This window comes from Drosophila yakuba, chromosome 2L (assembly GCF_016746365.2).
Source record: "Drosophila yakuba strain Tai18E2 chromosome 2L, Prin_Dyak_Tai18E2_2.1, whole genome shotgun sequence".
Taxonomy (NCBI): Eukaryota; Metazoa; Arthropoda; class Insecta; order Diptera; family Drosophilidae; genus Drosophila; species Drosophila yakuba.
In genome coordinates, this window is record NC_052527.2 from 9,327,788 (window position 1) to 9,338,687 (window position 10,900).

Genomic DNA, 10,900 nt, shown 5'->3' on the forward strand with positions numbered 1-10,900 from the left:
CTTTTCATTTTGGATTTGCCCAGCAAATCAGTGCAACAATTGGCGAACGGCAAGGAGTACGATCGTAATTATTAATGGCGGGCTGAAGAAAGTTTTAATTACTCCACGGGCGTTTAAGATAATGAAGTCGTTTATCTGAGGCATTCAATTATTAAATTGCTTACATTTTGAAAGTGCAACCAATGATTAGAAATTGATTTTAGCTCAATTTGTATACAGTTCATTTTCCTAATCATTATTTTGCATTTCACTTTCGAGCTGGTAAAGTGGTTAGCTAATCATTGTTATATGTTAATTCTAAATTATGTAGTTAAATAATGGCATGAACAAAAGTTAAAATTTTAAGTCGAAAGGTATAATTTTAAATATATTCTTTTGATTTAATTTTTATTTAATTTTCTTTTAATTGATTAAAACTAGTTAATAACCTTGCACGTATTTTTCTCTCTGCAGAAATGATGACGTCGCTGCAGCTGGAGACCTCACTGCCGGCGGTGGAGGAGCAAGTGCAGCGAGAGAAGGACAACGAGCCCGCCGAGGACTCGCACACGGCATCCACAACGCCCACACGCATTCCACATCCCGCCGTGGCTCGTTTCCGGCGTTCCGCATCCCTGCGTCTGCGCGGGAATCCCGCCGAGCTTGGTTTACGGGCTGAGCACTGGCCAGCCGGCGGAGGCGGATTCAGTTCGCGCGCCAAGCTCACGGCGATCCCATCCATCCTCGAGTCGCGTTCGCACCCGGTTCACTTGAGGCGTAATCGCAGCTGGTGCAATTTAGGCCACAAAACGGAGCAGGAACCGGAAGTGGAAGTGGAGCCTTCCACGGAGGCACTATGCAACGCCGCCCAGTGCATGTCTTTGGATAAGGAGGCAGTGGCTCCGGCTACCAAAGTGGCGGCCAACAGCAGCATGGCCAACGGCAAGCCGCGAAATCTGGTGAGTTGTCATAGGTGGTGCAAGTACACAATTGTATTGATTTTCACTAGGCACTGGTAATTGAAGAACCGCCCTCGCAAGGCGGGTCAAAGGTTACGTGGGGGTAGTAGTCGTGGAAAGTAGTGTGGGTATTACGAAACTATCTAGGGAAGTCTAAAGGCGTTTTCCGGGAATTCTGGAGCACTCCCAACACAACGCTCCCACTTTGAAGGCAAAATAAGTTTGCTTACCTCATGGCTTCATGCGGAAAGGGAACTAAGTTTATTATAGACTATTAAATACCCTGGAAAGTGTGGGGTCTCAGGACCGTTCTGATCGTTATCTAGGAGATATTTTTTTTAAAGATGGTAGTATTTTTACTTCGGAAACTGGTCTTAATTATTTTGTAGTAGTTTTATTGTAGTAGAATTGTAAACTAATGACGTGATTCGTTTAAAACTAGTCATAGCGTGTTAACTTTACATCAAATGTTTTTCTCTTTATAATAAATATTATAGAAATAAAAAAATAATTGAAAAGGTTTATAACCTGCCTTAACCTGCGCATTTTGCCAACTTTGTAATGACTTTGCAGTAGAGACTTTGCTTATGGATGAAAGTTTCCTGAAAAGTTACATATAATTGATTTAGCTGGCTAATGCCATTTTGTCACTTGCACTTTTGTCGATGTCGTGATGACACGCAGCTTACAGTTTTGTGCTCTTCCCGCTGACGGCGATCATTAAACCAGATATACTATACATATACATATGTATGTATGTACACATGTACCGTGCGAAGGGAACAGAAAATAAAGCCAAAGCCGAGTTTGCATAATGCTGTGAAATGGGAGGGAGGGAGGTAGGGAGGGTGGTCGAAAGAAAGAAGACGAAGACAAACATAGCTTACACACGCTGTACCTAAAACACAACCTCTCACCTCCTCCCCCTTCCCTCGTACGCTTGTAGCAGCTGTTTCGCTTCCACTTCCGCTTGTTCCGTCTGCCAAATTGTACCTAGGAAACAGCTGATTTTCGGCTTGTTTGTGTTTTCCTCCGATTCGCGGGGGTTGAGAGAACAGGAAATGCAAGTGCGCAGCTTTTGAGGCCACAAGCACCACCCCCAAACCCTTGGTCCCCCTCCCCCCTTTTGCTTTGCTCTCTCCGCCTCTGGTTTTAACCACCTTTTTGGTATCTTCTTCGCCTGCTTCTCTGCTCTCTTCGCTTCTTGGTCAAGTGATTTGCGTTTCAGTTGATTTTTTCCACTCACCGCGTTCACAAGATTCGCGGTTCGGCTCACAGACATATTGTTTAAACTGTAAACCTTCTGGCCCAAACAATTGAAGCGTGCATTTTGCCCATAGTGCATTGTTATTGCTGCTTCTTCGTTCGCGTTCTCAAAGTACCCAAGTACCCACTAAGTACAGTGTGCGAGCGATTTTAATTGAAGCCCACAACTTGGGGCCATGGCTCATAAATGGTAATTACGCGCTTTGTACTCGCTATTTTAAGCCCTCATTAAAAGTGGCAGTTCGTTGGCCTCACTGCGTTATTAATTCATAATTGTTATTGATTTTCTACGCTCCACCTTCTAATTGCATCGAAAATGCTTCAGTGTAAATGTCCTGTATTTTTTTGGGGGCAGAACGGAAGTGGCACGTGTGAATACATAATTATGTACATAAAAATAGTTCTGAATGCTGGAGTCTTATTTTCAAAAGTATCTAAATCAAAATAGTTGCTGATTTAATATCATTAAGCTCTTAAACCAGTTTGTATAATATTTGTACTCTTACTTTAACAAGGTGGTGGAGCTTTTTTGAAAGTCAGCAATTAGGGATGATTTATGCAGCTTATAAGAAAACACTTTTTAACCACCATATATCATAAAAAGAGGCAGCTGATTTGGTTGCGTCCAGAGTCAAGAAATTAAATCGAAAAGTAGTTGAAATAATATCGATCAAAGTAGAGTGTAAAAACCATTAGTAGCTGATTGAAATTTTCACCCCTTTCGACCCTGAAAAGTATGCAAAGTTTCGGATGTCCTTTTGTGTTTTGGCCAACAAACTTGGCCCAAACAAGCATTCCCACAGCAGCGAAAAGTGATGGCCAACACGTGACCAAAATAGTTGGAATACTGATATTGGCACTTGGCCAACTGGGCTGAATTGGCAATTACGTGAGTTTTTCTTTTGATATTTTCACCTGCAAGGTGTCCGCCCATCTCCTCCGTATCGGAATCAAAGTCATTGATTTTTCTTAGTCAGCAGCTTGATTGATGCCACCTGAACGCCGTGTAAGCCAAGTTGGATGCCTGAAACGTGACTCTGTGATGGCTTTAAGGCGGCCTCAAGTGCGTAATGCAACTAAGGGTCAGTTATTACGTGGCCAAGTGTGTTTTAGCCCCGTTTGCGGCCCATTATTCCCTTTCCCAGTCTGGTTTTGGCCATTGTTTAGCCGTGCGTAAACAGTTTCTCCGGTGCTGGCCATACCAGTAATGCCAGTAATAAAATATTCCCCAGAACTTGGGCAATTAAATAGAGCAAGAAACTCATTACTGATTATGAAATAAACGTGCTCCACACGCAAACGAATGCAGTGGCAGCCAGCAAAGAGATTTGCCTTCCATTCCAACAAAACGCTGTCAACGGATCGTTTTCAGTCAGCCCATTGATGAGTTGGTCAGTGTGGCAGAAAAAGGGGCTAAGATATGGGCCAGTGGTTCCTAAATCACTTTGCAGCACAATCAATGCACTGCCAGTCAATGAACTTTTCACTTACTTCTGCGCTTTTCCGCTAAATGGGTGGACTAGTTAATTATAGTACATGGTTAGGTGCCTAACTAGGCACTTGTTGGGCTTAACTCATATTAACTCATATAGAAAGGTTTAAGTTTTATTTAAGTACTCTAGCAATCTGTATTTATTTGCATTTTCAATCACATTCCAATCACTTTATTTTGCTCAATTCAGTTTGTATGGGCTTACAGACCATTGTGGTGGCGCAATGGCAAGTGTTTATTTAAGGATTCTTAAGTTTTTAATCAAGTGCTCAAAATATGTCCTTAAGGAGACTACAAAGAAGGACGATTTGTCTTCTCAAACAGCTGAGTACATTTTCCTTGCTACAGAACCCTTTATCTTCAACACACACCATGCACCTAAATAGCTTTGGTAGAATAGGTTTATCTTTTAGAGACACTATCCACCTAAATAGCTTTGGTAAAATAGGTTTTTAAATGATTTTGCTCTAGTTTTGTTTAGTTAAAGCCAAGCAAATCGGAGAAATCATGCATAATTTACAGAACTTAATGATTTAATCGACGCACCAGCGATTTAAGTTTAGTCGGTTAGTCCGATTAGCAAAATGCTAAACACTAAATACTTAATACCCACTTGGAAAGCCCGACTAATGGCCAGTTAATTGACCACAAAAATGCTGCTCGAATTGGTGGAGCCCAAGTAAAAAAAGGGAGGGGATTTTCAAGAGTACCACAATGAAAGTAAGCCAAGCGAATGCGAATGCGAACCAACTATGTTTTGTTAAATCTATGGCAACAAATTGCTTTTAGGGGCGTTGCAAATGCGAATTGCCTTACCCTGCATTTCACGCGGCTACTTTTTTTTTGCTTTTTTTTTGCTTGCTATTTTCTTGCCAAATCTATACAAAATCCCATGCACGACTGACCAGCGACCACGCAACGAAAAACAAAAAAATTAGAAAATAGCTAAGCAGTGAAACAAGAGTGTAAAATTGAAATGAAGAAAACAAAAAGAAAGATTAAGCTGTCGAGGGGCAGCCACCACATCGGCATGGGCGAAAGATAGTTACTAATCCCAGTCTTCGATCTCCCATCCTCCGTCTGCCATCTCCCATCTTGCAGTCTCTCAAGTTGAACGGCGGCAGTGACATCAGCAGCAGTGGCACCAAGGACCCGTCCCCCAGGACCGCCAGGACGCCCAGGACGCTACAGACGCCTCAGACGCCACAGACGCCCCAAACGCCTGCTAGCGGAGCAGCTGCAACTGCGGCAGAGACGCCAATAGCGCCACATAGCTGCATTCGGCAGGGTAACTGCGTCAAGGCCAACCAGGGCAAACTGTCCACGCTGCACGAGTCGAAGATTTCGCCGAGGACGCCGCCGGTCACACCGGACTCACCCAGTACCTATCTGGACGATGATCTAGACTCGATGTACTCGTTCGCCACCACCACGTCGGGTCGCTCCACCATGTCCTGCGAGCATCCCTATGTGGCCAGGTAGGATGTCTCTTGATTAATATTCAAATCAAGTGCTGGATATCCCCGTGAAATATTTAATTAAAACCTTATGAACTTTCAGAAACGGCACCACCTTCAGTGGTCGCAAGATGAAGTACGTGGTGCACTGCTCCAACTATGCGGGCCAGGTGGGACCCGACTATCTGACGCCCACGCAGCGGGCACAGCGGCAGATACGGCGGCTCAAGGAGCTGCTGTGCATCGCGCGGCAGGATCTGGAGCAAAAGGATACGGAGCTACTGCGTCTGACACGCGAGGTGGTGGAGCTGCGCCTGTTCAAGGCATCGCTCAGTTCGCCGGAGGAGCGTTCGGCCTCCTCCGATGCGGTAACCGTGCGTGAGGCGGAGCTAAAGACCTCGCAGGATGTTTCGCCCATCGTGGACATGGTCGACGAGGGCAATGCAAAGGGCAGTCCACGCCATCTAAGCCGCCAGCAGCAGCAGCAGCAGCAGGCGAACCACTCGCTGCAGCACCAGCAGCTGCAGGCCATGCAGATGTCGGCGGAGATGCAGAGCTCCTACGCGGATTCCGGCCACTTCGAGGACCTCACCATGTCGTCGGTGCACTCGAAGGACTCGCAGACGCAGAGCGAGGCATGCGGCACTGCCACGCCCGATGGCGAACCGGATGTGGTGTGCGGAGGCGCTGGAGGTGATGGTGATGCCGCCAGCAATCTGGAGAACTACGAGCTGCAGCGACAGGAACTGATACGCATGTACGAGCACCGGATCGAGGAGCTCATCAGGAGTCAGGATAGCGCGACCAGCGATATGAAGAGATCCCACAACGACAAAGTGGAGGCGCTGCTCCAGAAGCTGGCCGAGTGCAACACCAGGTACTCGGACATGGTGCCCGACTACGAGCAGGCCAAGCAGCGCATCCGGGAGCTGGAGAAGCAGCTGGAGGATCTGCAGCGCAAGCTGATCGAGCACGAGGAGAAGCAGAACAAGATGTACCTGCACATGTACCAGCAGGGACAGGAGGCGGAGCGCATTTCTCGAGCGGATCAGGTAGGCACTAACCCAGATTGTAAATGATTCAAATGATGATCATATTGCCCGTGCAGGCACTGGATTTGGCACAGCGTCAGCCGGAGAGCAAGGTGTCGATCAATGAGCTACTGCATCAGCTGCAGAGCACGCAGGACGAGTTGGAGAACATACGCGTAAGATTCTTCAATATATTCCTCATCCTATTTTCGGTTTTGTTTTGTGTGTTGCATTTTGTTGCATCGTGAGGCATCTCAGCATCTCAGTTCGACACCGCCACAAGAACAACAAGAACAACAACACGCATTCGATTCACCTACTATACTATAATCATTGGCTTGTGGGCGTGGCACTTCAATTGGTCTGACTTTGCCCGACTGGAAAAGCGGCACCTAATTGAAATGCCCGCCACAATCAGTGCTCGATCGTGATCGACACAAGCGACATTTTCGTTGAATTTCGTTTCTAGCTGTTAAGATCATTTCGCATATAACTAATTTTCTAGCAAGATTACTACACACTTAAACTTACATTAAATGCAACATCGTTTACGTTCAATTCGTTTGATTTGTTTCATTTTCATTCCGTTGCGAGTTCGAGTAGCCCAAGTACAGTCACGTAGTGTGGAGTGCGGCGAGCAAGCAAGTGCATGCATGTAACCCAAGTACAGTTGACACACTTTCGTTCATGTTTCCGTTTCAATTCCAAACGTTCCAACCGCATGCTGAACTTTTATGACCTTAGCTATCTTTCTCCGTACTTCTCTTTGGTTCAGTTGTACAATATATTAATTTTTAGTTCATTTAACCGATAATAGCAACAACTCTTTCTAAATTTCAAATATTTCTGTCGTAAAACAAACAAAAAACAAACTATTTTTCTGTAGGCATCAGAGTGCAGAATGAGAGAGTGCGGCAGTAATCATGCTCTCCTTACTGCAAAAGAGGCGATTTCTTTGTGGGTACTTGGCGCGCGTAAGGTTTGTAATATCCCTAACAAAACTCCCACTACCACCCCACCCAAAAATAATCAACCCGACTAACTAAACTAACTTTTGATTTATTATGGCAAAATTACCCCCCAAAAAAAAAGAGTATTTTGAGTTGCAATCTATGATTTGATCACGCACATTGGCTATATCGAACATTGGGTCCTACCATCCGAAACCATCCAAAATTCCCACACCTCACCTCACCCTCGAGACTAACCAGCATTTTCATACGCATTCGCATTTGCGCTCATGGGCCAGGGTAAGGTTATTGGGTTTCCAACGAAGCTACAACTTTGAGATCTTGTGAACACTTTAATGATTTCCATTTACACACAAAAAATATATGCATACAAATATAAATCGTTGTTTTGTAAGTACTTGTTGTTTCCGAACAAAAGCGTTTTGTAGAGGTAACAACTAGAGGTATGTTCAACATCATTCACACATGACACTATGGCTAGATGATAGATACTACTCTCTGTTCGAAAGTTACAGACAAAACACCCAAAGCTAATCTCTATCTAAAATCCATTTAGCATGTGGTTCACCTCAAGTTAACTTCCAATTAAAGCCAAAACCAAAAGCGATTGATTTAACAACCATAACCGCTCCCGAAATTCCCGAAAATTATTCAGTGTTACATACATAACATTATAACCTAAATGTTCATATGGCATAGCACAACCAATATTAATGCGAATCCTTTGTAAATACATTTGATTTCAACAACTAACCACACTTTCCATCTGCAGTTTGAATATTGAAAATTCTGACTAATTCTTTTCACTTCTTCTTGCACTTCTTCTCTCTCTCTCTCTCTCTCTCTCTCTCTCTCCCACGACCCGACTAACCTGACCATTGTAAAAATGTACACAAAACTAAATAAAACCACATTTAGACCATATATCGCCGCCTGCTGGAAGCGCAGAAGAATCGCACCCATGTGGATCCGGAGGTGACGCTGCAGTTCCTGAAGAGCGCTATCTTCTACTTCCTCACGGACAAGGAGAACTCCCAGGGCCATCTGCAGGCCATCGAGAGCATCCTCGAGTTCACCGATGTCGAGAAGCAGAAGATCAGCGCCGCCAATCGAACGCCAAAGTGAGGTTCTCTCGTTCATCGTTACCCATGGCGTATACTTATTATTAATACTTAGATTGCACGCCAAAGTGAGCAAAACGATGTCTATGATTTTGGTTCGCGCTAAATTGCATTGTTTTCCGCTAATTGGCTGGCGGCTTTAATTTCAATTTTATTTTCTTATCGGAATAATTTTGTTAAATTATGCAGGCGCCCATGTTATAAGTTATTTCTTTGGCAAACGAAGTGTATAAATTTTTCCATAAGTTTATTTCGAATTACGTATAATATTTTCTGGTCTAAAGCTTAAGGCATACAAGTACGTCCTGTGTAAGAATACAAACATCTTGGGAGTAATACAATTTTACAAAATCTACGTAGTTTTTGTAGATCTAGCTAAATCAAGTGGGAATAACACCATCATATTTTATGGAGTTTCAGTGGAGTTTTAATGGCAAATAAATGAAAAATCTGAATTAATGAAGTGGTGTTATTTTATTTTTGGGCGCATACAGTATTGCAACATTTTTATAAAAGTTAAATAATATTTAATATCAATTAAAATTAAACAAAATAAAAATTCTTAACGGAATTTTTCGCCATTAAAAATTCGGAAAAATTCGGAGATTTCAAATTGAATTCGAAATCTCGATAAATTTTGGTTCAACTCTTAGCTACGTTCGTATCCAAGTTTTGCACCATGTCGCGTCCACAATTTTTGTCAAAATGGAAGTAAAGCGCGGCGGTCACACTTTTCGCTCTTTTCGATTTTTCGTTTCCGGCGTGTAAGTGTACAATTTTTTTGCTCCACGTTTTTCCCCTATTAATTTATCCTTATCTCATTTCCACGTGCACAGAATACTGCTGGCGAATCTTTCCCGTGTCTAACACACCAACAACAACAGCAAAATGGTACGACGAACGCAAAATTCCCACGGAAATGCACACCAACCGCATTGCTAACCCCTTCTTCTTCTTCCATTGACAGGCCAAGCGCACCAAGAAGGTTGGAATCGTTGGTAAATATGGTACCCGTTATGGTGCCTCCCTGCGTAAGATGGTCAAGAAGATGGAAATCACCCAGCACAGCAAGTACACTTGCTCCTTCTGCGGCAAGGTGAGTGCGGGCTCACGCCATTCAACATTAGGGTGACCCAAAATTGGAGCGCCAACTGGTGGCGAATCGTTGGTGGAACGTTATCAATGGACATTTCTAAAGCAACGCCCTAGGCTGTGTCGAATCAGTGTCGGCAAAGCCTCGTGGGTGAAATGTTTCTTTGATTAATTCCTTTCCAATAGAAGCACCAAACTACCAGAGCTTTCATTGATAATAACATATCTTCTCTTGTATCCGCAGGACTCCATGAAGCGCGCCGTTGTTGGCATCTGGTCCTGCAAGCGCTGCAAGAGGACCGTCGCCGGTGGCGCCTGGGTGTACTCCACCACCGCCGCCGCCTCTGTGCGATCTGCCGTCCGTCGTCTGCGCGAAACCAAGGAACAGTAAACATATACGGATCATTAATGATGGAACCATCTAATTGAATGCTCCGCTATGCTAGCTCCCCTAGTTTTAATCTGACAACGCGATTTTCCTGTGGTTTGCGCCGTGCCGGTCATGTGAAAATAAAAAATGTTTTTTACTTTTAACAGTATGCGAAAGTGAGGTTCATTTCTGTGGAAAACTATGTTGACAACAGATCCGTGTGAAAACAAATCCTGGCATTACCAGAATCCCAAGATTCCCCACTCGGTTAGTCCGTTGGATGTGCTACTTCTGTGCACTTGTGATTTCAGTTCTGTGTGCAAGGCTGATAAGTTCGATTAGGAATGCTCTACAGTTTGAGATGCACTGCAAGCCATGTGGCACCCAAGAGTATCTTGTTATAATCGCAGTTTCCATGATCTGCCAACTATGAGGAGCTGAAAAAGTCGCAATGAATGTGTACCGCTTCTCTGCCCTTCCGGTGACAAGCTCCTTCGATGGACAACTTATAATCCCCTAGCCGAGGGTGCTATTGCCCAACAATCGCCCCTTCGCCCAGCTGGAGAAATGAAATACTGATAGGGGGGTTCTCTTAAATTTGTCATCTTTTTTATTTATAAAATTTAAAAAGTCTCTAAACAAACAAAAATCATAATGAAATGAAAAATGCATAAAAAATGTTGGCTTACATTCAGTGTTGCGTTATCATTCTATATCCGTTCGATTTGTATTCTGAGAGGTTTTACAATTGAGTAATGGGAAACCTATATTTAGCTAAATATACAAATCAACAATATAAAACATAGAGGCAGCTATAATATAGTGTAGGCCATATTTAGCGTTTTCACGACATTTATAAGGACAAGTTATAGGATTGCTTTCGGGAAAGGATCGTTGAACCTGCCTGTCTGTGTTGCTTTGTTGGATCGTTTTTCTGTTTTACTTTAAATGTTAATTAAAAATTGCACCGTCACCAGTTAAAATAGTTGCTATTTTGCCATATGTATATATCGTTTCTCTATAACTATGGGTTCCTCACATAATCGATTTAAAAAATAAATTTAGCTAAAAAGTTTTACTTGGCCTGCGTCTTATCGGTTTGCTGCTGTCAAGGATCTGTGGAATTTCGTTTTCGTTCGTAGTCAGGTTATGCATCGTACTT

General features: G+C 43.5%; 2 protein-coding genes across 11 annotated transcripts; both read left to right on the forward strand.

The window, feature by feature from the left end:
- The first annotated feature begins 453 nt into the window (after positions 1-453).
- LOC6527584 (protein Hook homolog 1) lies at positions 454-8,631 on the forward strand. 10 transcript variants are annotated; one of them, XM_002088636.4, is made up of 7 exons: positions 454-938; positions 4,798-5,174; positions 5,257-6,205; positions 6,262-6,360; positions 7,071-7,163; positions 8,074-8,276; positions 8,332-8,631. In XM_002088636.4, the coding sequence occupies exons 1-7, from the start codon at positions 456-458 to the stop codon at positions 8,417-8,419; spliced, it is 2,292 nt and encodes a 763-aa protein (XP_002088672.2). In that variant the 5' UTR covers positions 454-455; the 3' UTR covers positions 8,420-8,631. The 10 variants fall into 10 exon arrangements, with proteins under 10 accessions (XP_002088672.2, XP_015053073.1, XP_015053067.1 ...); XM_015197579.3 differs by lacking the exon at positions 454-938 and adding an exon at positions 2,175-2,394; XM_015197586.3 differs by lacking the exon at positions 454-938 and adding an exon at positions 3,906-4,019.
- A 390-nt stretch (positions 8,632-9,021) lies between these two features.
- On the forward strand, positions 9,022-9,907 carry LOC6527583 (60S ribosomal protein L37a). The gene is made up of 4 exons (XM_002088635.3): positions 9,022-9,040; positions 9,113-9,167; positions 9,244-9,372; positions 9,613-9,907. The coding sequence occupies exons 2-4, from the start codon at positions 9,165-9,167 to the stop codon at positions 9,757-9,759; spliced, it is 279 nt and encodes a 92-aa protein (XP_002088671.1). The 5' UTR covers positions 9,022-9,040; positions 9,113-9,164; the 3' UTR covers positions 9,760-9,907.
- The last annotated feature ends 993 nt before the right edge of the window (positions 9,908-10,900 follow it).

Excerpts from the sequence above, each read along its gene's own strand:
- LOC6527584 (XM_002088636.4), top strand. The coding sequence starts at position 456 with ATGATGACGTCGCTGCAGCTGGAGACCTCACTGCCGGCGGTGGAGGAG. Across the intron at positions 5,175-5,256 it reads GAGCATCCCTATGTGGCCAG|AAACGGCACCACCTTCAGTG; the intron begins GTAGGATGTCTC and ends ATGAACTTTCAG. Across the intron at positions 6,361-7,070 it reads ACGAGTTGGAGAACATACGC|GCATCAGAGTGCAGAATGAG; the intron begins GTAAGATTCTTC and ends ATTTTTCTGTAG.
- LOC6527583 (XM_002088635.3), top strand. Across the intron at positions 9,373-9,612 it reads CTTGCTCCTTCTGCGGCAAG|GACTCCATGAAGCGCGCCGT; the intron begins GTGAGTGCGGGC and ends TTGTATCCGCAG.